The following is a 26,917-nucleotide window of genomic DNA, read 5'->3' on the forward strand; positions in this document are numbered from 1 at the left end:
CTTTTGTCAGCTGCACGTGGTGCCGTGCAACATATGCCAAACGCTGCTGGTCATGTGGCAGAAGGTTGTACCACAGGGCTACGATGGTGGTGGCCTGCTGGTTGCTCAGTGTTTGTCCAATTTAAGTCCCCAGCCCCACCAAATACTCCGCCAGGTTGTCCACTCCGTCCATCCCTTGGACACTGCACTCACCCACAACCTGGTATATATAAGAGTACAGCAAAATCAAAAACACACAATATCACAGGTAGAAAATAACACATCCGTCAAAGTGTACCTTGTCACAACATCAGATTATTCTATTTTTGGATAAGAAAAATAATCTCATCATGATAGAAAGCTAAAACTCAGGTAAGGGATAATGTATAGTGAGCAGGTTGCTATGGAAAAACAAACCAGACGGGATGACATAAACCCCTTCATCCTGCAGCAGTTTATTTCTCCGTAGGAACCAGCTCTCTGCACATTATCCCGCTTAGAACACGGCTTACTACTAAATCATAATTCATCATTAATAATTTGACACAAAATAGTGATTAAAACATATTTTATTGATTTAAAATTAGCCTACTCTCGTCTGTCACCGCTCTCACTGTGCAGCGGCTCTGAAAGTAAACACATATGTTGCCTAGCAACTGCCTGCCACTGTGCGCAGGCCAGCAGGCAGGAAAACTTATTTATAATCATGTCAAATGTGGAGACGTGACGGGATATCCCAGACCTGAGAGAGACGTAGTTGACGACAGAGTTTAGTTTACCGCTATTATTTTGTACTGATGGATAAAAGTCCTGCAGCAGCTGATTTCTGCGTTCAGCGTCATACATTAAAACAACCTGTCTTCAGTTTTGTCTCCACTGAGCAGTCTTTCAGCAGGTTGATCGCTCATGCTGTGTTCTTCTTGGTGTATTTTCGTGTCTGTCTGCTTCAATCTGGTAAATCTCTGTGTTCTCAAGTCGCTTTTGACTTAATATTGCTCCTCCTGTCGGTTCAGCATTGTTATTTACTTTTCTTGTCTTTTTTTGCTGGGGACATGTCATTATCCAGCCACACGTCAAGTGTTTTGTCCTCTCCAAACAAATTAAAAGTAATGTCTGGAAAATGCTCCATATTTTCGCTCAAATCAGCTGGTGATTTGCTATTGAGCTTGGTACATTAAAGGATTGCCCCTTTAGTCTATGACTGTTGGGAATTCCTTAACAGGCGGTAGTCTGTTGAGAAATGAACACTGCTGAATTTTGGCGGATGACCAATCAGAATCGAGTATTTAAGAGTGCCGTGTTCTAACAGTGTGCAAACAACAGGTGGCTGAAAAGTAAATTCAATTTGACTGCAATTAGTCTAGCGACTAAATAAACAACACTGATTTTATCTGCACCGACATGCACTGTGACAGCAACCTTATGCAATGATAGTAAGGCTGATATAGCACTCATCATATAGCGTAATAGCGTAAAGAAGCTAGCTAGCTAGCTAGCTTGTCAACAAAATAAAATAAGTATAGAATAAAATAAGTTTGCCAGCAACAGCTCACCTCTTTATGTTGACCAGTGGACTTGAAGCGGCTTCAGGCGGAAAAATTCGGAGGCCCGCGGTGATTGGCTGCGGGGGAAAGATGGAAATGAGGAGCCACGATTGGCCATCTGTCGGAAGATGGAAATGAGGATCAACGATTGGCCGGGGGGAAAGACGGAAATGAGGAGGGGGGATTGGAGGAGAGTGGCCAGTCTCTTGGTCCCCTGGCACCACTATCGAAGGTTTGACTCCACAGAGACAGTGTGGTGTGTCAGATGGTTCCCAAGGTAAGGGTTCAAAACCAAGAGGCATTGACAGGCACAAACTGCAGACCTTCACCCTGACAAATAAGCGACATGTAGACAGACGGCAAGTAAGACGATGTCAGTCATGCCATGGAAAGTCACCAGTAAATCTCTCAACTTTAAAAAAGTACATGCCTAAAGCATGTTCAGCATTACAGGAAACAACTTAATAATACACTTTTTACACATATTACACTATTACCACTTGTAATTAGCAAGCCTGACTTTAGTAGTATTGTAATGCTTCAAACACACGCCTACATACTCACACTCACCCACACAAGTGTGTGCAATAAAAATGTGCACACTATGTCCTCTATCTCTCTCTCTCACACACACACTAACAGATATACATAATCATTCTCATCACAAGTTTAAAAGGGGTGAGGCTTCTAAAATGTGCTGAAGATCACAAGTTTAGTGCTGCTTTTTTTGACAAGTTTAGAAAAGACCTGCGTAACGAAGCCTGATGAATAAACGAATGCCCACTTGTTCTCTCGTAAGACCCGAAGCCTCCAGGCAAATCAGACTTAAAAGGCTTCCTCACACCAGCTTTGGTTAACACAAGGACGTCCCATGCTACTTCAATTAAGCCCCTGCATTTTGGATTACACAGTGGTAGTGGGGAAAAAACAGATTTATAATATCCTAAAAGTGCAAGCCAGTTATTGCAACAGCAAATAACCTTGATGCCTCTGTAGTTGGTCTACAGATGTTTGAACCAGGGGACAGTATATTGCCTTCAAGATGGTGGATGGCCTGCTTGGCTACTATGCTGATATGACTTCACACAGCAGTCATTTTGTCTCCCACAGGCAACTGCTGGACTCTTCAAACAAATATCACTGACAGATGCTGAGACACAAACTGGCATAATATATAATGTGACGACACCATACTAGCTCATGGCTTATAAGAGAACTCCACATGACACCCCCAAAGATCAATCAGCATAGCTTCCAAGTTCTAAGTGACATGCTCCTTTGGGTAATATTAACTACTGACTGACTAGTGGGCTACTGGATAGCTTTTGATGATTAATAACGGTATGTCCCACTTCCTTTTTCCTCTGAGAGTTCTGCCAAAGACATGCATTTAAGAGAAGTTCTGTCTGTGGCCCGATTCATGTCAGATGACTCCCAAAGTACAGCTTCTCCTCCTCCTCCCCTAACTTGTGTCTCTTTTGTCATTTGCATGGAGTACCAAACTTTTTTCCTATAATATTTAGTAGTATAATATATTAATAGTTAAGCAGGTATAATTGTCGCCATCTTTGAATAGTGTGTTAGCAAATTAACATTTGCTAAATAGCCCTAAACATATAGTAAAGCTGAGGACAATGGGAATGTTAATATTTTTGCAGATATTTAGTCATAAACAAACACACTGGACAAATGAAAATTTGACCTGATGATGATGGCATGGTAAATAGTAAATGCACTGTAGTTATATGGGACTTTTGTTGTCTTACCAACCAGTGGGGCTGTTAAAATTGCCAAAAATGATGTTTGATTATTCCTTCTTAAAAAAAAAAGAAAGGCACGTACCAATATGAGAGACATACTACTTGAATATTATTTCAACATAAACATTCTTAAAGATGTACATTCCTCGATATTACCAAAAAAACCCAAATACATTAACGTCCTATATCGTACTCTTGAATTGTTCGTTCATATAAGCTTGGCCTACGTAATATTTTCAATGAATGAAAGTGACGTGCAATTTCCAGTTGGTGGTGTTCTGGACAAATGGGAAAAATTGATCTCAGTCAGAATATGGACCCTGCTTCCCATCTATTTGTGTGTCAGTGACTGAGACAACGTTTATTTTTTTTTCCAGAACTGAATGAGAGCTTCTGCAGCCGCAGCCACAAAACAGCCTACAATATAGTCCCTCCCAGCATTTGCACACTGTCAGTGTATGGCCACTAAAAGTGTTTGTTTTTGCCTCCTTTTTGTTAAAGAGTAAGATCCTTTCTGTTGCACCAGAAACAGCTGCTCAATCACTCTTGTCAAAGCCACCAGACTCTATTTACAAAAACCTTCATTTTAGCATCATAAAACATACTTCATTGATAGAAACAACATAAATAAATAAAATAATAACTAAATCAGCAGACCAATCCTGGTTTCCTCCTTTCAACAATCACTACCCCCTCAAATTAACTCTTATTTCACTGAATTGGAAGAGGAGCAAGAGGGCGGACATAAGAGAAGTGACAAAAACAGAAAGATTTTGTGACTCCTGTAAGTCATGCAGTGCATTTTGCACAGCAACTGTGGTGGTGCTCCTTTTTTTTAACAATTGAATTGTTATAATTGACCTCTGTTCACTTTAGGTTTGTACTTTTTCACTGAACTCATGATATTTACTGGTTGTTCTCATTTAATTAACAACATCACAGTTTACTTTAATAAGCAGGCCTCTCTAAACTGTCATGTTAGGTTTGTTGCCATAGATACACGCCTCAATGACAACATTCATTCATGTTTTATATCACTGTTCACCAAAAAAATTTGGTGGAATACTTGGAAACGAAGTATGAGAAGACTTAAATGATTTGAATATGACTGCTTTAACTGTTTCTTCAGGTGCAAATGTTCTGGGGAAGCACTGCATCCAATAGTACTGATACTGAGATATTTCAATCTTGACAAAGTGGTGGACAGGCGAATAGCACGCCTAAAAAGCACCTTCCAGTTTGACACGGTACCTGCTGGTGCAAAGTGGCACCTGCTGAACACGAGTGGCATGCTGTTTTTTTCTGGCACACAGCAGCGGCATGTTTCAGTAAGAATTGCAATATGCCACGTGCCTGTGGTACACAAGTGATGTATGGTTGATAAGTGTGACAAGCCAGTACAACTGCAGCGGCATACCAGTAGTCAACAGTCCCAAATCTAAGAATCAGCATATGCCACTAAAACAAGAGTGGCAAACCATCAGCCACTTTTAGACTGCAGTGTCATTCCAGATCTTTGCAATAACTTTGTAAGTGCATTGTTTTGATGACGAGTAGGAATGATGTCAAAAAATACTAAAGTAAGAACCAAGTTGTGATGAACTGGAATGATCCAGTATGCTGGCAGACCAACGGGTTAAATTCTGTACTTTTACAATAGGTCTGAGCATATGGCTGCAGCAACATAAACAGAGCAAGGTGAAAACAAATACCAGGTTTAAACATGCTCTTCAGTGCTACAAAAGCTGATGGTGACCCTGGCCTGCAAGCGTAACTGGTGGCAGAAAATGTTAAAAAGTTATGATAATGACAAGTAAAGGTTACAGCAATGATATCAAAGTGCGATGCAGCAGCTGGGTCGTTGCAGTGATTACAGGGGTGTGTCTGTCTGTCTGACCCAGGCAAGGTCTCTCTCTCTCTCTCTCTCTCTCTCTGGCAGGGGGAGGGGAGAAAGAGACAGAGATGAAGGAGCGAAAGACAGGGAGAGGAGAGAAGGGGGTGATTGCTAATGAGAAAGACAGATGAGGCCAGCCCAGGTGGTGCTGAGCCAGAGACTAGACCACTGCTGACCACACCACAGAGGTCATTGGGAAGACAAAAGCAGAGGTAAGGCGGAGGCAAGGACAGCTAACCAAATTCAGTTCAGTCCAACCAAAGTAACCATTATTTTCTAAAATTAAGAGTTCCCTAACATTGCTATGTTATGCTATGGTTTATTACCATTTCTTTTGTAGTTTTGGTTGTCTTTAATAACACTGTACTTGCAAGAGTAATGACATATGGGATGAGGTGACAGGCTACATTCAAGTCTGACAGGCCAAGAAACAAGCAGTCAGACACTCAAACTGTCTGTAAACCTTCTGTGTTTTTGTCAGACTTTGTTATATCAATGTGTCCATGTTTGCACATGTTAGAAATGACGTTGGTGAGTACAATGTTACCTGGCCAAATCCACAGAATAGGTTCTAAAATACCTGAATTATCTTTTCAAAGAAGAAATGACGAAATTAGGTGGAATCACTGCAGAAAGTAATTTAGCAAACAGCTGAAAACTTGGTATCAGTTTGAACCAGCCTACCAAACCATGTAAACTGGGCGAGGAATGAAGTATGACCAAATTTTGCTCTGTCAAATGAGGCTGGAGAGACATATACAACGAAACAAAGGTAGAGAGAAAGTATTCTTAATTAGTCTTGTGTGTTATGCGTGTATTCAATGTGAATTTGTGTACACAGTTCAAATGTGTGTATGTATGAACGGAGGGAGTATGCAGTGGCTATGGGTGCAGTAACAATCTGGCTCTGCAGCATGACTCATTCTGCCAGCTCATAGGAGAGCTCTACAAACCACACACACACACACACACGCACGCACAGTGATGCCATAAAGTAGAATCTATGAGCTACTGCCAACTACTAGCTACATCCAAGCAAAAGGCCACATACAAAGGATGATCACAGCTGACAACAAATACAGAATAGCATAAAATGTGTTTAAAGCAGAGTAAAGAATCAGTTGTCCCAGGTTCTATGTGATTGATCTTGTGTGTGTATGTTCGGATTGTGCACATCCTAGTTTTGTCCCTCCAAGCTTAGTGAGCTACATCAACTACTACAGCTTTGATCTATGAACTTAGTTGATCTTAGTTTGTAATTTTTTTAATGGATTTGTAAATGCATGTTAAATGCAAGTAGTTACCAATTCATCAGTGAATCAGTCAGTGATTACTATGTCAGCAAAGCCGTCACACAGGTGCTGCTCTGATGAAGACCAAAACAAGCTCCTGATGCAGGAACATTTGTTGGCCCCTCACTGGGTGATGCAGTGAGTAGCGATGTTGTCCCTCAGCTGGAGGCCCCGGGTTTAAGTCTTTGTCTTGTCTAGAGGTTTTCCTTTACAAACAAAAAAAAAGCCTCTGTGGTGGCCTCAAGTCCTGATTTACAAAACAAGGCATGAATATACATATATATGTATATATACACACACACACACACACATACATATATAAATATACAGATATAATAAAATAGTACATACTGCAGTTAGTGTCATAAAGTATGAAAACATAAGATCAGAGGAATTACTGATATGGATGTGAAAATACAAAGGTATAGCTTTTATCCTGTGTAAACTTTATTCATAAAGTGTCTTTCAATGCCAGAGTTGTACAATGCAAACATTTAAGAAAAAATAGGAAGGTAAAACGGCAGATAACAAAAGTAAAAAAAAGAATTAAAATATAAAAAACAAAAGGCGAACACAGACGTCAATAGCATTGACAAAATTGAAATTGTGGAACATTTAGCAACATCAGATACGTTTGAGGACTGGATACAAGACCACTGGGAAGGTCTAAAGCCATGCAAGTAGCTCTGTCAGGTTGCAATGAGGCACAGCTGTGCTTTGAGTTAAATGCTAAAGTTCAGACAATGATAATGCTAGCTAATATGTTGATGTTTTGCAGTTATTGTTTACTATGTACAGTACACCATTTTAGTTGACTGTGTTAGCATACTAACATTTACAAATACAAAGTACATCTGAGGCAGATGGAAATGCCATTAGTTTTTCAAGTATTTGGTCATAAACTTAAGTATGGGCATATCAAAATTTTGATCTAATGCTGGTGTTGGATGACCACTTAACTCATACATTACAGTTAATCCTGGGGAAACATGGAAAACAAATTTCATGGCATGCCATCCAACAGTTATTTGAGACATTTCAATCAAAACCACAATCTCATGGTGGTGCAATGCTGATCACTGGTGAGTCATTAGGATATATTCTCTGGGAACCATGAAAGTCTACTCACGCTTGTGAACGATTGAGGATGCCCCTTTCACACACAAACATGACACTATCATGTTGCCCCTGTCCCAAATTGTTGAAACATATTGCTGGCACTGAATTCAGAATATGTATATATTTACAAAAATCTATGAAGTCGATGAGGTAAAACATTAAATATATTGTCTGTTTACTGTTTTCAATTGACTATATGTCAAAAAGGATTAGCAAATTATCACACACTGTCTTTTTGATGTTTTACACAGCACAACAGCTTTTTTGGAATTAGGGTTGTATGACAAACAGCACCTTTTTTTCAGTAGCTCTTGGAAGTTGGGAAAAAAAATAATTCTCAGATGCTTCTGTACAATGAATCTGTGTCAGTGCAGACACTTAAACTTCTAGTTTCACTGAAAGATGCTGCAATTGCCTACAGTTGCAGAGTGGCAGACAGTTACAGCAGCAACCGTCACTAGTCTCAGTTGAACATGTTCACCTATGGGTATACAACTGGTGAGACTAGTGATATGATTCTTACTCTTTTCTGGACTATTTAAAACCATATCTGAGATCCATTCAACCACAGCTCCATTGTTAACACTCGAGTAGAGCTGTTAGCACTGTTAAACAACGAAGGTAATCCCAGTGGAAAGACTGGAGATCCAAGGAAATAAGGAAGAGGGGATGCAAAAACCTGAGCGAAGTGCCATAACAAGAAAAGATGGTATAAACCATCCACGCCGTCTCTTATTGTGGGGAACGTGAGATCTCTCCGTAATAAGATGGAAGAGCTAACGGGTTAACCAGACTGCAGAGGGAGCATCGGGAGTGCAGCATGATGTGCTTAATGGAGTGCTGAATGAACTCACGCTGGATGCACATGCTGCATTGGACAGATTTCAACTTCTGAGAGTGGACGAAGCAACGATGAGTGGTTAGAGGAAGAGTAGGAATATAGGGGTTGAACAAGGATTTGTAAACAACAGCTGGTTTAACCCAGGGCACATCAGTCTAAAGGAGCAACGCTGCATGAGAGACATAGAGCTGCTAGCTGTCAGCATTTGGCTATATTATCTCCCGTGGGAGTTCTCACATGTCATCGTGATAACGGTGTACATCACCCCTGTCAGGTGATGCTGCAGCAGCCTGCAAGCTCCTACAGATTGTGGTTTCACAGCTGCAGACATCACACCCCCAGGGCCTCCTCCTCGTCTCTGAAGACTTCAATCACCTTCCTTCCTGTCTTCCACAGTCCCCACCTTCACCCAGCATGTTAAATGCTACACCAGAGAAAATAGAACCTTGGACTTAACATAAAGGAGGCTTACAGCTCTTCATTCCTCCCCCCACTGGGCTGCTCTGTTTACAGCTTGGTTCATCTGCTTCCTGTTTACATACTGTTGGTGAATAAACAACCATAAGATGTGTGAGGAAATGTTTTAAGGAGACCAGTATGGTACTGAGGGACTGCTTTGACACCACTGACTGGGAAGTGTTGTGCAGTCCACACGGGGAGGACATCAACAGTTTAGGGAACAGTCTTCCCTGGAGCATCCTTGAGCACTCTCCTCATACATCAGAGACTACATACCCTCCCCCCACCTCACTCGGCAGGGGCTGCCACAGGGCCTGTGCAGATCAGTTCTGTGGGGTCATTCTGCACATCTTCAACCTTAGCCTCTGTCCAGAAAGAGTTCCAGCCCTGTGGAAAACTCTAGTCCCAAAGCCTGTGCACTCCAAGAGCCCAACCACTTCAAGCTGGTAGCCGTAACTTCTCACCTGATGAAGACCATGGAGAGGATCATGCTCAACCACCTCCATAACCTGGTGAGAAGGGAGGTGGACCCCCTACAGGGGCTCCATAGGGTACTGTGCTCTCTCCTTTTCTCTTCACCCTTTACACATCTGACTTCAGACATAACACGGACAGCTGCCACATCCAGAAGTTCTCTGATAATACAGCCATCGTTGGACGTATATCACAGGGGAACAAGCTGGAATACAGGAAGGTTTTCACCAACTTCATCGACTGGTGTGGATTGAATCACCTGCACATCAACGCCAGCAAGACCAAGGAGATGGTGATAGACTTTCGCAGGATGGAGTCACAGATCACACTAGTAAGCATACAGGGTTTGGACATTGACATTGTGAGGGAGTACAAATACCTGGGTGTGCACCTCAAGAACAAACTGGACCACTAATACAGATGCCCTGTACAGGAAGGGTCAGAGTCATCTCCATCTGCTGAGAAGACTGAGGTCCTTTGGAGTATGTAGACACTGTTAAAAAAAACGTATGACTCTGTGATTGCATCTGCAATCTTCTACATCTGCTGGTCAGGAGAGCTGACTCTGTCCAGGACTGCCCTCTGGACACCATTGAGAACAAAGGCAAGACGAGGATGGTAGCCAAGCTGACATCTATCATTGACAACCCTTCTCAGCCCCTGCATGACACTGTGGTAGCCCTCAGGGGCTCCTTCAGCGACAGACTGCTGCAACCACTCTGTAAGAAAGAACGCTGCCGCAGGTCCTTCATTCCAAAAGCCGTCAGGTTATTCAACTCAGGCATTGTATAATGTAGCACTTTATCCACACACATACTGTTTTTCTCTACACTACTGTAAAACACTGGAATACAGGGAGGTGTGAACTGAACCACCTGCACAAAAATGCCAGCAAGACCAAGGAGATGGTAATAGACTTCTGCAGCAAAGTGCCACAGAGTACACCGAACTGAACACTCAGAGTTTGGACATTGAGATTGTGGGGAAGAACAAATACCTGGGTGTTCACCTCAGCAACAAACTGAACTAGACCAACAGCACAGATGTCATCGAAAAGAAGGGCCAAAAACCTCAACTGGTGAGAAGACTGAGGTCCTTCAGAGTGTTACACTGTTAAGAACATTTTATGACACTGTGGAGGCATCTGCAATGTTCAATGCAGTGGTCTACTGGGGAGCTCTGAGAGGGACAGAAAAAGACAAGACCAAACAAACTGATCAGGAGAGCTGGCTCTGTCCTGGACTGCCCTCTGGACACCTTCAAGGCAGTGGGAGAAAAGAGGCTGTTAGCCAACCTGAAGTCAATCATGGACAACCCCTCTCACTCCCTGCATGAGATGGTGGGGGCCTTAAGCAGCTCTTTCAGTAACAGACTGCTGTATCCACTGTGTAAGAAAGAATGCTTCATTCCAACAGCTGTCAGACTGTTTAACTCCAGTATCATTTAATGTAGTACTGTGTTCATGTTTTTTCACATCACAACATCACAAACCAATTGTTTGTACTACTGCACTATTTATGTTTAACATGTGATAATATCGACTACATCCGTGCAAATATCTATATTATACACTGCTCACAAAAATTAAAGGAGCACCTTAAAGAAACACATAAGATACATCAGATCAAAATATGAAGTTGGATATCTATACCAATAATGACAGGGCACTGTTTTAGGAACAAAAGGATGCCAAGTCTTTTAATGGAAATAAAAGTTTTCAGCTTACAGAGGGCGCAATTGTGTAGACACCCTAAAATCAGAGTGAAATGAAGATGTTAAGGGCTAGTCCATTTTTTCCAAAACTTAATTTTTGCCACTCAAAATGCTTTTCAGTATCTTGTGTGGCCCCCACGAGCTTGTATGCATGCTTGACAACGTCGCGGCATGCTCCTAATGAGACGACGGATGGCGTCTTGTGGCATTTCCTCCCAGATCTGTGTGAGGGCATCCCTGAGCAGTTGTACAGTCTGAGGAGCAACCTGGCGGCGCCTAATGGACCGAAACATAATGTCCCAGAGATGTTCTATTGGGTTTAAGTCAGGGGATCGTGAAGGCCATTCAATTGTTTCAATTCCTTCATCCTCCAGGTACTGCCTGCATACTCTTGCCACGTGAGGCCGGGCATTGTCGTGCATTAGGAGGAAACCAGGACCTACTGCACCAGCGTAGGGTCTGACAATGGGTTCAAGGATTTCATCTCGATACCTTATGGCAGTCAGAGCACCATTTCCTAGGCAGTAGAGGTCTGTGCGTCCCTCCATGGATATGCCTCCCCAGACCATCACTGACCCACCACCAAACCTGTCATGTTGAACGACGTTGCAGTCAGCATAGCGTTCTCCTTGTCTTCCCCAGACTCTTTCACGTCTATCACAGGTGCTCAGGGTGAAACTGCTCTCGTCTGTGAAAAGTACAGGGCGCCAGTGGCGGACTTGCCAATTCTGGTGTTCTTGAGCAAATGCCAGTCGAGCTCCACGGTGCTGGGCAGTGAGCACAGGGCCCACTACAGGACGTCGGGCCCTCAGGCCACCTTCATGAAGTCTGCTCCTGATTGTTTGGGTAGAGACATTCACACCAGTGGCCCTCTGGAGGTCATTCTGTAGGGCACGAGCAGTGCTCAGCCTGTTCCGCCTTGCACAAAGGAGCAGGTATCGGTCCTGCTGAGGGGTTGAGGACCTTCTACGGCCCTGTCCAGCTCTCCGAGAATAACCACCAGTCTCCTGAAATCTCCTCCATGTTCTGGAGATTGTGCTGGGAGACACATTAAACCTTCTTGCTGCAGCACGGGTGGATGTGCCATCCTGGAGAAGTTGGACAACCTGTGCAACTTCTGTAGGGTTAAGGAATCGCCTCATACTGCCAGTAGGGATATTTACGCAAGCCAAAATCAGCACGAGTGGAAAACCAGCCGAAAAAGATGAAGAGGGAGAAACTTGAAATGACCTCCACATGTAAAACCAGTCCTGTTTTGAGGGTTTTCTAATTGTTGCCACTGAAGTGCACCTGTTGTTTATTCCATGAACACCAATACAGCTGAAATTGATTAACGAGGCCCTCAGCTGCTTAACCAACCAGAAAATTATCAGACAGGTTTAATTCAATTCATGCCAGGGCCAATGAAAAAGGTGTTCCTTTAATTTTTGTGAGCAGTGTATATTCATTTACTGTGCTTATTCTTTTTTTTGTACTGTGTTATATATTGTCTACTGTGCGTGTGTGTGTAGTACAAAACACTGTATTTTATTATCCATTTCTACCATGTGCAATTCAAAGATTTCCCATTGGCAACAGTATTTTTATACTCTTTTTGTGTATCCAAGACGGCGGCGCGTGCACACGCAGCAGCTTCTCTCTCTCTCTGACTTTGATAACGTACACACACACACACACACACACACACACACACACACACAAATATATATACATTCACTCATGGGCCACTTTATTAGGTACACCTTGCTAGTACCGGGTGCCTTCAGAACTGCCTTAATCCTTCGTGGTATAGATTCAACAAGGTACTGGAAACATTCCTCAGAGAGTTTGGTCCATATTGAAATGATAGCATCAAGGAGCTGCAGATTTGTTGGCTGCACATCCATGATGGGAATATCCCGTTCCACCACATCCCAAAGGTGCTCTATTGGACTGATATCTGGTGACTGTGGAGGCCAAGTGAACTCATTGCAATGTTCAAGAAACCAATCTGAGATGATTCGAGCTTTATGACATGGTGTGTTATCCTGCTGGAAGGAGCCATCAGAAGATGGGTACACCGTGGTCATAAAGGGATGGACATGGTCAGCAACAACACTCAGGTAGACTGTGGCATTGAAACGATGCTCAATTGGTACAAAGGTGCCCAAAGTGTGTCAAGAAAATATCAACAACACAACATTACACCACCACCAGCAGCCTGAACCGTTGATACAAGGCAGGATGGATCCACGCTTTCATGTTGTTGACGCCAAATTCTGACCCTATCATCTGAATGTCGCAGCAGAAATCGAGACTCATCAGACCAGGCAACGTTTTTCCAGTCATCTATTGTCCAATTTTGGTGAGCCTGTGCAAATTGTAGCCTCAGTTTCCTGTTCTTAGCTGACAGGAGTGGCACGGGGTGTGGTCTTCTGCTGCTGGAGCCCATTTGCCTCAAGGTTCGACGTGTTGTGCGTTCAGAGATGCTCATCTGCATACCTTGGTTGTAACGAGTTACTGTTGCCTTTCTATCAGCTCGAACCAGTCTGGCCATTCTCCTCTGACTTCTGGCATCAACAAGACATTTTCACCCACAGAACTGCCGCTCACTAGATATTTTCTCTTTTCGGACCATTCTCTGTAAACCCTAGAGATGGTTGTGCGTGAAAATCAGTAGATCAGCAGTTTCTGAAATACTCAGACCAGCCCGTCTGGCACCAACAACCATGCCACGTTCAAAGTCACTTAAATCACCTTTCTTCCCCATTCTGATGCTCGGTTTGAACTGCAGCAGATCGTCTTAACCATGTCTACATGCCTAAATGCATTGAGTAGCTGCCATGTGATTGGCTGATTAGAAATTTGTGTTAATTAGCAGTTGGACAGGTGTACCTAATAAAGTGGCCGGTGTGTGTGTGTGTGTGTGTGTGTGTGTGTGTGTGTGCACAGTTTTACAGTGTATGGTATGGCAGCTGTGCCAAACAAACATATTAGAAATACAACCACACATAAGCGAAACCACATACTGCACATTGCTTAATAGAGTTGGAAGAGAGACAGCAGCTTGCTGTTGTTGTCAACCAGAGAACCAATAAGCGAATGTCAAAAGACTTTATCCAACATAGAAAAGGTAGAGGAAATCACATCACTCAAAATTCTGAGATCTGCATCATCACGATCAGGACTGCAAACTTACAGAATTACGGTTGATGTCCACTGACACAGACTGTGTGCACAGACACTGAATTAGTTAGGCATTAGTTTTGTATTATATTCTTAACTATCCCTTATCAAATGTCTGAAAAAAAAAATTGTAATAATTTACCAGAAATAATTCTTAGTTAACTGACAAAATTGATAAAAAAGCAAATGAATTTGGATCATTTTTACTAAATTTAATTTTAATAATGTAATATTTGTGAATAAAGGTTAATTTATTGCAAATATTCATGGTGATAATCACGAAATCAATTCAGAAGGGTCTAGACATTCAAAGCCACAGTTGCTCTTCACATTCCGAGGTACATTGTGCGCATGTGTGTGCGTTTATGTGTGAGTGCTTAGGACCAGGTGAAGCCCTCTTCTGCCTCCATGTCTCTCTCACACAATATCACTTACTCCTTTCTTCTTTTTTTCTTTTGCTTGTCATTCCATGACATTTCTCCTGTAAGTCTACATTACCTTTCTGGCTTACTGTCTCTCTCCTTTCTTTTGCCTCTTGCTCAAGGGAGCCACCCACACCATCTGGCAGACAGCGTATGATCTTTTTACACATACACACTCACCTACACCATATACAGTTGACTGCAAGCTGGAAGTATCTTGTGAGCGTGTGTGTGTGTATGTGTGTGTGTGTGTGTGTACACCAAGTCCAGAAGGCCTTTGAAATATGCACAGCAGTACCATGCATAATACATGGGCACAGCAGGAGAAAAGAACTTGTGAGCCGAGTGGACTGCTACCTCTCCACCTCTCTACTCCACCCGTCCCCTCGTCCTTTCCTCTTTCCACTATCTCCATCACACTGCCTGCTGCCGCTGTGCATATGCTTTAAATAACAAGTGTCTGTCAGGGTCACCCGTGGGTCAGAAATTATGACTGAGGGAACACATGAGGGCTCGAGAAATAAATAGCTCAATGGCAGCAGGAAAGGGAATGAGTTCACAACACACATGGTCACAAAGAAAGACGCACATTTATAAGAATAAGAGTAGAATAAGAATAAGAATAGCAGAGGAATGAAATATGAACAGAAAGGAGACAAATTCACTGTTTCAGTTAGTTGAGGCATGACCACCCAACAGTTTGAGTAGAATCTGACTGTCAGAAGGTCAGACAAGCTGCAGAAACCAATGAATGTTAAGCTGTGGTAACCTTGCAGTGGTTCGGTCATTTATCTCCAGAAAGTGAGGTTATGTTCCCAGAAAGTACCTGCTGCGATGCACATGCATAAAACCAGAGGTCATTAAATCAGAAGCCTGTCACAACAGAGCGAATTTATTTCAGCTTTAATTTCTTTCATCACATTCCTAGAAGTTTACATACACTAAGTTGGTATTTAATAGCATTGCCTTTAAATTGTTTAACTTGGGTCAGACATTTCAGGTAGCCATCCACAAATTTCTAACAATAAGCTGCTCGGATTTTGGCCCAAAAGAACTGCTGTAACTGAGCCAGGTTTTTAGGCCTCCTTGATCGCAAATTTTCAATTGGCTTGAGGTCAGGGCTTTGTGATGGCCACTCCACTTTGTAGTCCTTAAGCTATTTTTGCCACAGCTTTGCAACCAAGCAAATGCCTGGATGATGCTTCAATGCAATACAAAATATTCCTTCGTCATAATGCCACCTTCTGTATTTTGTGGAGTGCACCAGTCCCTCCTGCAGCCAATCACTTCCACAAAATGTTGCTGCCACCTTGCTTCACAGTTGGGATGTTTTTCTTTGGCGTGCAAGCCTATCCCGTTTCCTCCACACATAATAATGATTATTACAGCAAAACTGTTATATTTTTGTTTTACAGGACCGGAGGACATTTATCCAGAAAGTAAGATCTTTGGCCGCATGTGCAGTTGCAAACCAAAGTGTGGTTTTACTATGGCAGTTTAGGAGAAGTGGCTTCTTCCTGGCCGAGTAGCCTTTCAGGTTATGTTGACATAGGACTTGTTTTACTGTGGATACAGACACTTTTGTACCTGTTTCCTTCAGCATCTTCACAAGGTCTGTTGTTGTTGGTTTCGGATTAATTTGCACTTTTTGCACTTAAGTATGTTAATTGCAGTTTCTGTATTTATACTTGCCAAATTTTGTTTGTACAGATGAACAAGGTACCTTCAAGCATTTGGAAATTGCTCCTAAGTATGGAGCAGACTTGTGGAGGTCCACAATTTTCTTTCTGAGGTCTTGGCTGATTTCTTTTGATTTTCACATGATGTCAAGCACAGAGACACAGAATTTGAACATTAAAATATATCCACAAGTACACTTCCAATTGACTACCTGACCAAATTATGTCAATTATTAGAATCTTCTAAAGCCATGAAATCATTTTCTGGAATTTTCCAAGTTGGTGTAGGAAAACTTCTAACCCACAGGAACTGTGATATGGTGAATTCGAAGTAAAACAATATGCCAGTAAACAATAGATGGAAAAATAACTTGTGTCATGCACAATTTAGATGTCCTAACCATTCTTCCAAAACTATAGTTTGATAACATGAAATATGTGGAGTCAATACAATGAGTTTTAATGACTTCAACCTGAGTCTATGTGAACTTCTGATTTGAACTTTATGTGATCCAAATATAGGCCTTGTTTCAAAAATATAACACATAAAACAGTAATAATAAGTTGAATAGATGAAATTATTGGCATAATATCAAGGAGAGTTTGGGAACTGGACTCTGAAAGACTGCTAGTCATGAATTTGACATGAAGTGGTTCGCAGCAGGTATTGCCGTGTTAGAACTGTTATAAACGCACACTCTGAACAGTGGATTTAACCAGACAACATCCCATCAAGTTTTGCTTTGGCCTGCCATCACCTGATTCATGGAATTCATGTCAATCGGTGACAGCTGATACGATGAACCAGTGGTAGAAAGTAACTATACTCTGTACTACAGTCATGTGAATCTGCAGAGCAGCCACCTCACTAAACTAAACACTAAACTCCTTGTCACAGCTCACATGTCATGACTAATGTTTTACCTTCATGTTCTAGTGTACCTTTCATCATCTTCTTTGATATCAAAATCTGTGATTTGCATACAGTCACAGAAAAAAAAAAAAAGTCATAGTTCAGTAATAACCACAGACACTGTAGAGCAACTCTTCTTAATGGCTTCTGACAGTAGAGATGCACTGATACTGATATCGAGTATCTGTCCAACACAGATTGCTGGACTGGGTATTGGTGACAATAGGCCAATCTGGTATCACATGGATGTATTAGGGACGTCAACGGTTAACCACAGAGAATATTTTTGATCATACATATGTGTGCATACACAAATACAGTATGATGCACGTCGGTCCAAGGCCATCACCCAGTTGGTGTACCGAATGATTGAGACCCATATGCTGCCAATCAGTGTGGTAGAAAGTAAGAGATTAAATAGAGCTAGTTTGCTACCTCGACTCAGAGTATGCTATGCCATTGAGTGCTACTGTGACTAAATACATTGAAACCACTTTGAAGAGAAGGAGGAGGAGCTAAAAAACAGGGCAGACAAGCTAACTTTGACCATAAACTGCTGGAAGACTCTCACAAACGAAACCTACATCAGAACTCCCTGTCACTTCATAGTCTAGCCATTATCGTGTAATTAACTGGAAAATAACTGAAAATTTCTGGAATTACCACATATCTAACTCTCCAGTCATAATCTCTGGGTAAAATAATTTTGTAATATTTTCATCATTATCATATTATGTAATCATTTGAGTAGTTTAGTAGAATTGTATTACATTGTCAAATAAATGTGAAAATAACCTGGCTGTACACGCTGGTTTCCCCAGCTACTTCTCTGATGTCCGCCCTCTCTCTTGCACAACTCCCAATACAATGAGTTTATGTCAACCAATCCAGAGCTGGTGGGGATTGTTGTAACAGTAGAAAGACAAAGATGGTTTTCGGTCAGTTTCATTTTGTTTCTGTCAAATCTGAATGAAGCGTGTTTGATGATAAAATTATTGTTTGTAGTCTTGAGTCTGGTGGCTTTGGCAAGAGCGATATAGCGGCCTTTTGTGTTTAAACAAAAAAGATCTTGCTCTTTAACAAAAAGGTCTATCTCCTATTCATAATGTTAATAACAATCTGAGCAGTCAGTGACAAAAACAAGTGCTTTCAGTTGCCGTGCATTGACATTGCGCAAATGCTCAGAGGGATCACATTGCTGACATGTTGAGGTGATGTGTTGAGGTGACGTGTGTAATGTGATGTTTATCCTGTATAGCCAGATGTTAAGACGTTTATCCTGGATAGCCTAGTTCTTTATTTTTACTTCAGTATTTTTTCTTATATTGTTATTTTGTACTGTATTTTTACCTCCTACCTGAAAAGGTTCATTACTTGAAAGTAGTTGTTGTTCTTATTTTGCATGCCCTTGTGTGTGCCCTTTTGAGCTGCACATTTCTCTTCGGAGATGAATAAAGTCAGTAAGTATCATCCATCCATCCATCCATCCATCCATCCATCCATCCATCCATCCATCCATCCATCCATCTATCTATCCACCTACCTATCTATCGAGGTGAGCATATTGTTCCATTTCCTGTTTGCAGTTGCTACGTTAGTAGCTGTTTGCTCCTGTTGCTCACACTCGTCTGAGCTTAAACTGCGTTATTGCTCTTTCATCACACCAGTTAATCTCCCGCTATTTGAACTAACATTAGTTCTGCTCAAGCATTCATAGGTCTATCTCTCTAGCGACCGCTAATCTCACTTATTCACACACTTGTTTGGTCTGCTAGCCACATTAGCTTAGCCTAGCAGCTAGCGATGGCTTCTCTCTCTCCCTCTCCCTCCCCTTCTTTCTCTTGCTCGGTGTGTCAGATGTTTAGCTATTCCTCTGCCTCCTTTAGTGATACTGGTACATGTAATAAATGTAGTTTGTTAGCTGCGCTGGAGGCAAGGCTTAGTGAATTGGAAATGCGGCTCCACACCATGGAAACTCAATCCATAAGCATAGCTAGCCAGGCCCCTGTAGCTCTTGGGACCGACCAAGTGTAGCTCCTGCTAGCTGTCCTTCGGCTGCTCCCGAGCAGCCAGGAAACAAGGGAGGCTGGGTGACTGTTCGAAGGAAGCATAGTCCACAGCTGAAGCCCACGGTTCATCCAAACCACTTTATGTTTCTAACAGATTTTCCCCACTCAGCGATACACTCGCTGAGAAACCGACTTTGGTTATTGGCAGCTCTATTTTGAGAAATGTGAAGTTAGTGGCACAAATTTGAAACTGCTGGCTAAGGATAAGCGTAAATACAGTAAAATTGTTATTCACGTTGGTGGTAGTGACACCCAATTACGCCAATCGGAGGTCACTAAAATTCATGTGGAGTCGGAGTGTGCATATGCAAAAACAATGTGGGACTCCGTAGTTTTCTCTGGACCCCTGCCAAATCTGATCAGTGATGACATGTTTAGCCGCATGTCATCATTCAATCACTGGCTGTCGAGGTGGTGTCCAGCAATGGTGTGGGTTTCATTGATAATTGGCAGACTTTCTGGGGAAACCTGGTCTGATTAGGAGAGACGGCATCCATCCCACCTTGGACGGAGCAGCTCTCATCTCTAGAAATCTGGCCGAATTTATTAGTCGACCAAACCTGTGACGACCCAGAGTTGAGTCCAGGAGGCAGAACTGCAGTCCTATACGCCTTTCTGCGCTTCCATTAGAGCAGTTACCCACCCAATACTCAAAAGAGACTGTGTCCGCCCCCTGACCATGCAAACAAACTAAATCTAAAATAAACAGGAGAGGAGTTATATGTAAAAACGTATTAACGCGACCGACGCGACAGTACAAGACAGGAGAATTAAATGTGCACTGCTTAATATCAGATCTCTGTCCTCTAAAGCTGTATTAGTAAATGAGTTAATATCAGATCATAGTTTTGATTTATTTTGTCTGACTGAAACCTGGCTGTCTCATGATCAGTATGTTAGCCTAAATGAAGCTACTCCTCCTAGGCATACTAATACTCATGTTCCTCGAGGCAGCAGCAGAGGAGGTGAAGTTGCAGCCATTTTTGACTCTTCCTTATTGATCAACCCTAATAATAATATAATAATACATTTTATTTGGAAGTGCCTTTCAGAACACTCAAGGACACTTTACAGAGCAGGTAAAACACAAATAACACAGGATAAAAACCCTAGACCTTAACTCAATTGTAGCTAATTTGAAAGCCTTGTTCCTAATCTTTCAAACCGAACCTGGAAAACATCACAGATTATTTGTCATAGTGTACCGCCCTCCTGGTCCTTATTCAGAATTTATATCTGAATTCTCGGAGTTTCTATCAGGGTTAGCCCTTAAAACAGACAAAATAATTATTGTAGGTGACTTTAATGTTCATGTGGACATTGATAATGATAGCCTTAGTACTGCATTTATCTCATTATTAGACTCAATTGGCTTCCGTCAGAGTGTTCATGGACCTACTCACTGTTTTAACCACACTCTCGACCTTGTTCTGACATATGGCATTGAAACTGAACACTTAATAATTTCAACGCAGAATCCTCTTTTGTCAGATCATCATTTGATTACTTTTGAATTCCTATTACCAGACTACCCACAATTAGGCAAAAATTCCAACACCAGATGCCTATCAGATAGTGCTATAGTTAAATTTAAGGATGTGATCTCATCAGCATTTAACTCAATGCTCAGTACAACAGTGGACTGCTGCGACATGATTAGTCCTTCTTGACCATTGATCATCTGGTTGATAGTACAACAGGTTCATTGAGTATGACCCTTGACTCGATTGCCCCCTTAAAAAAGAAGGCAACAAAACAGAAGAGGTTAGCTCCTTATTATACCCCCAAAACTCGCAATTTGAAGCAAACATCATGACAACTTCAAAGGAAATGGCGTTCCACCTATCGAGAAGTATTTAATCTCACCTGGCAAGAACAGCCAGAGCAGCCTATTACTCTTCACGAATAGAGGAAAATAAAAACAATCCGAGGTTTCTCTTCAGCACTGTAGCCAGGCTGACAGAGAGCCAAAATTCCATTGAACCATGTATTCCCTTAACCCTCAGTAGAAACGACTTCATGAGTTTCTTTAATGATAAAATTCTAACCATTAGAGACAGAATTCAGCAACTACTGCCCTCAGTGGGTACTAATTGATCTTCAAATACAGAAACCATAGCAGTAGCTGTTAAACCGGTCGTATTTTTAGACAGCTTCTCTCCTGTCAAGCTTCACAAACTAATTTCAACAATTTCCTCATCAAAATCATCAACCTGTGTCTTAGATACCATCCAGACCAAACTGTTTAAAGATGTTTTCTCTTAACTGGATCTTACATGATTAGACATGATCAACCTGTCTCTGTCAACAGACTATGTACCACAGTTCTTTAAAGTAGCTGTAATAAAACCTCTCCTCAAAAAGCCTACTCTTGATCCAGGGGTCTTAGCCAACTACAGACCTATATCTAACCGACCCTTACTCTCTAAAATCCTTGAGAAAGCAGTTGCTAATCAGCTGCAACTTTTAACAATAGTTTATATGAGGATTTCCAGTCAGGATTTAGAGTGCATCATAGCACAGAGACAGCACTGTTTAAAGTCACAAACAACCTTCTAGTTGCATCAGACAAAGGACTCGTCTCTGTACTGGCATTACGAGATCTGCCCCATTTGACACTATTGACCATGGTATCCTATTACTGAGACTGGAACACCTCATTGGCATCAAGGGAACTGCATTAAGCTGGTTTAAATCCTACTTCTCAGAACGATTTCAGTTCGTACAGGTTAATGATGACTCCTCTATGTACACTAAAGCAAGTCACGGAGTTCTGCAGGGTTCTGTGCTTGGACCGATCCTTTTCACTCTATGCTTCCTCTAGGCAACATAATCAGGAAACATTCCATAAATTTTCACTGTTATGCTGATGATACTCAGCTATATTTATCAATGAAGCCAGAGGAGACCAATCAATTAACTAAACTCCAAGTGTGTCTTAAGGAAATAAAGACCTGGATGACCTGCAACTTTTTTTCAAAACTGAAGTTATCGTATTTGGGCCTAAACACCTTAGAAACTCACTATCCGATGAGATAGTAACTATGGATGGCATAGCGCTGGCCCCCAGTACAACAGAAAGGAATCTGGGAGTCAGGATATGTAATTTAACTCCCACGTAAAACTAATTTTAAGGACTGTTTCCACCTACGTAAGACTGTAAAAATTAGACACTTCCTGTCTTAAAATGAAGCAGAAAAACTATTCCACGCATTTGTTACTTCAAGGCTGGATTATTGCAATTCCTTACTATCAGGATGTCCCAATTCTTTGCTAAATACTCTCCAACTAATCCAGAATGCTGCGGCACATGTTCTGACAAAGACCAGGAAAAGAGATCATATTTCTCCGATATTAGCCGCGCTACACTGGCTGCCTGTAAAATCTCGAATAGAATTTAAAATCCTTCTCCTTACCTACAAAGCATTAAATGGTCAGGCACCATCTTATCTTAAAGAACTTATAGTACCCAATTACCCCAGTAGAACATTGTGATCCCAGAATGCAGGGTTACTGGTGGTTCCTAAAGTCTCTAAAACCAGAATGGGAGCCAGAGCCTTTAGTTATCAAGCTCCTCTTCTGTGGAACCATCTTCCAGCTATTGTCCGGGAGGCAGACACCCTCTCTACATTTAAGAGCAGGCTCAAAACTTTCCTCTTTGATAAAGCCTACATTTAGGACTGGCTCAGGCTTGTCTTGGACCAGCCCCGAGCTATGCTGCCATACGATCAGGCTGCCGAGGGACTTCCAATGACACCCAAACCTCTGTTCTTCTCTCCCTCTCCATCTGTATGCGTTCCTGTCCTATTAAGGCATGTTACTGAGTCTTTGTGCTTTCTCGTCTCGCAGGTCTGAAGGGAGAGAGGCTGAGCCTGGACTACTGAGTTCACCTGCAGGACATCCACTGCAACTTCTAGAACTTAGATCATTAGTGCCGTTCTATGTTCATATACTATCTGCTATTAATATGTTAATACATCACATACATAAATATATCACATAGACATGTACCATGCCATATGGACGTTGTATACCTATAAATCTATTACAGCTGTCAAAACTGTGATTTCTTCCTCTCTCTATATCTCTATATATATCTCTCTCTCACCCACCCAACCGGTCGAAGCAGATGGCCGCCCACCCAGAGCCTGGTTCTGCTCGAGGTTTCTGCCTCCTAAAAGGAAGTTTTTCCTCACCACTGTCGCCAAGTGCTTACTCATTTGTTGGGTTTCTGTAGATAAAGAGTTTGGTCTGTACCTGCTCTATATGTAAAGTGTCCTGAGACAACCTTGGTTGTGATTTGGCGCTATATAAATACATTAATAAAATTGAATTGCCGTAGAGCTGTCAAAATTGGCCAAAAATGAAGTTTAGAAAAAAACACATAAATTGGAACCATTTGAATATCTATTATTGGGCATTATGTCCACAAGAGGGAAAAGCCACACAAGAGACACACTACTTATTGTTTCAACATAAACATGTTTTTCAAAAGATCTACTTACCTACACACAAAATAAACAAATAAAATAATGTCCTGTACCATGTTGCTGAATTATGCATTTGTTTCATCCTGACTAACATTTAATTTTCAATCAAGGGACGTTGTGCGTGCAGTTTCCAGTTTGGTGCCGGTCAACATGTCCTGGAAAATTTAATGTCCCGGCCAAATGGGAGGAATTCCATTATCTGATTATGCACCATATTTTCAATGTTTTTGTGCCCAAGTGCCTAATGGAAACAACAACTTTTGAAGTTTATCCAGTATTGAACAAGAACACCGGCAGCCATAAAATGGGCTGCAATGTAATCCCTCCAGGCATTTGCGCACAGTTTTTGCCACTGACAGGCTTGGATTGTTATCATAAATGTTTGGACATTACGGACCTACAGAGATACCTTTTTGCTAATGAGTAAGATCTGTTTTGTTTAATTAGAAACAGCAGTTATATCGCTCTCGCCCCAGCCACCAGACTCTTTTCACAGAAAGAAGTATTTTTCTCATCGTAAACACACTTTATTCAAATGAAACAAAGCAAAATAAAACTCACCAAAACTTTCTTGGCTTGTCTTTTCATTGTTCCAACAATAATCACTAACTCTGGATTGGTTGAAATAAACTCTCGCAATGAATCAGGAGAGGAGCAAGAGAGAGGGTAGAAATCAGTGGAAGAGGGGAAACCAGCACATGCAACCAGAATATTTCAACTTCAACGGATTTTCCTGGTAAAACAACAAAAAAACATGAATTACTGGATAACAGAAGCTCTGGTTTTATGACTCCTGTCCGTCATATGGTGCATTCAGTGGCCGAGATGGTTATTATTTTATTAAATTTTCACAATCAAATGTATTGATTTTTTTTTTTTTTTTACAATCCCAAAAAAATTTGAATTTGGAATATTTGATGACAGCCTTACATTGCAGCACATTTTGTGGCTGTTGATTGGAGCAATGCCGCTCAATACTAAACCAATTTAAAAACTATTGTCTCCATATGTTAGACACAAAAACATGGGAAAATAGAGTCCATGGTCACAGTTAATATTTGACTAGAATTTCTCCCATTTGTCTTGGACACTGAAATCTTCCACATTGACCAGCACCAATTTTTTTCTCATGGAAACCCTGACTGGGAGATGCAGTCAAATGTGCTCCTCAGCTCAAAATCAACCAGCTTGTTACTGGTTCATGGAGGTTAATGAAAACAGTGTATGAAGTGAACATGAAAAACAAAAAGTACTCAATGACTTACGATGAGTTGTTTGAGGCCTGTGAAGGACTGTTCCACAGAGTTGGCAGTGAGGACCTGACGCTTCATTGCTGCCTGTTCTCCCAGGAAACGAAGCATTACGTCTTTTACAGCATCGCCCTGCAGCGAAACACACACATACATTTAATACTGGCAAAAGAACATAACACTGTACAAGCAAGAGAACTAAGAGTTGTCATGCTGGTATTTACATATTTAAAAATATTGGATTTGGATTTGTTATTGATAATTACTCGAAATTAAATAAAGTAGAATGGAAATTATGTGGGCATCCCCAGATTTGGACAGAATTATAATCAATAAAACAGCCCAGATATGAACAGTATAAAAACAGACTGCAGAAAAGCTCTCTTTAATCGAGCTTTAGTGTGGATCTAATTTGCTTGCTGAAAACTGTCTCTTAGTGGGTAATAACACAAAGATGATGGGAAAAATTCCTTTTTTATTTATCTATTTAGGTAGGCATTCAAACACATTCGGAGGGGATAGTAATCACAATCTGAGCTGAGCGGTGGATTACATACCATGAGATTCAATTGAATAAATAAGTAAACTCATGTTTAATCTGGGTTGTTAATATGAATTAGTGTGTCTCTTCAGAGAGCTCAGAGAATGTCTATGAAAAAAACATGATACAGTGACCCTGGAACAAGGAAGGGCGTATGTAATTATGCTTACAGACAACTGCCTTGACACTATACTGTGTCAGAGAAGGAGAAAAGGTCTGACTGAAACTACTGTCATTCTGTGACAGACAAAAGAATATTGTGGTAGTTAAAATGTGTTTAACAGATGATAATGATCAAGGTGGGACCTATGGCTGATAGATTTCTTGCCATAACAGGTCAGCGTGAAGGCAGAATGATTTTTCAGTATTACTGCAATATTTTTAAAAAAACACACAAAATGAGTACAAAAACATGCTTTGTCAACCTTCCATCCTTAACAAGAAGGTTGTTACCTTAGGTTCTAGCAGGTGGTCATAGTAAATGTGTCCAAGCATTCTGATTACAATTGAGTGCTGTGACCAACCTAATATCTTTAAGAAATGAAACAATTAATCAACTAATTGATGAGCTGATCTTAATCTGAAAATTAGTTTGCTGCAATTTCAATTATTGATATGGTTGATAAAAAATGGCAAAACAGGTCTGAGCTTCTTAAAAGTGCAGATGTTCTCTGTTTTATATGAACATAAATTATATAGTTGTGGGCCTTAGATGAGTGGTAGAGCAAACAAAGCAATTGACAGTGACGCCATGGGCTCTTAACATTTGTGATGGGCATTTTGGGCTAGAGGCATTCACATCAATAATGCTTGGTGTGAATGATGGAAGTAAACAAAACTTTCTGTTTTTGTCTGTAATTTGTTAGTAATTTTTGAAGGCATGGCGTCATTAACCTACAGGTCAGACCTATGTAATGCTAAACTGGACTGCAACCAAAGTTGGAAACGTTGTGCATACTGCCAACATGCACAAATGTGTAACCCTTCATACAATTCTACCCCAAAATTAACATTCTAGTTAAATTTGCTTCTTTGCTTCAATTTTAACAACACAGTCATGCACAAAAATTACCAAAAATCCTAGTTTCATTACATATCCTAAGAAGAAACAGTAATTGTTTTCGTAGTATGTGTTGTTGTTGTTGTTGTTATGTTCCTACTGACTACTCCAGTGATTTAGTATCGGACTTACACAAAGTTAGGAGCCTTGCAAAAGACAGAATTTCAAAAGGAATGGTCAAAATCAAAAGACATCATCAGATGACATCATCATCAGGATTATTTTGAAAATGCTCCAAGTTCTTTCTAAAGAC

At 41.2% G+C, this 26,917-nt stretch overlaps 1 protein-coding gene across 2 annotated transcripts in view; it reads right to left on the minus strand.

The window, feature by feature from the left end:
- trappc12 (trafficking protein particle complex subunit 12) overlaps positions 1 to 26,917 on the minus strand; it is a 47,932-nt gene that overhangs the window by 19,155 nt on the left and 1,860 nt on the right. For both annotated transcript variants that reach the window (XM_041953527.1, XM_041953525.1), the window contains exon 3: positions 25,079 to 25,195. In XM_041953527.1, coding sequence (XP_041809461.1) covers positions 25,079 to 25,195 — 117 coding nt within the window. The remainder of the gene's footprint in view (positions 1 to 25,078; positions 25,196 to 26,917) is intronic.

This window comes from Chelmon rostratus, chromosome 15 (assembly GCF_017976325.1).
Source record: "Chelmon rostratus isolate fCheRos1 chromosome 15, fCheRos1.pri, whole genome shotgun sequence".
NCBI lineage: Eukaryota > Metazoa > Chordata > Actinopteri > Chaetodontiformes > Chaetodontidae > Chelmon > Chelmon rostratus.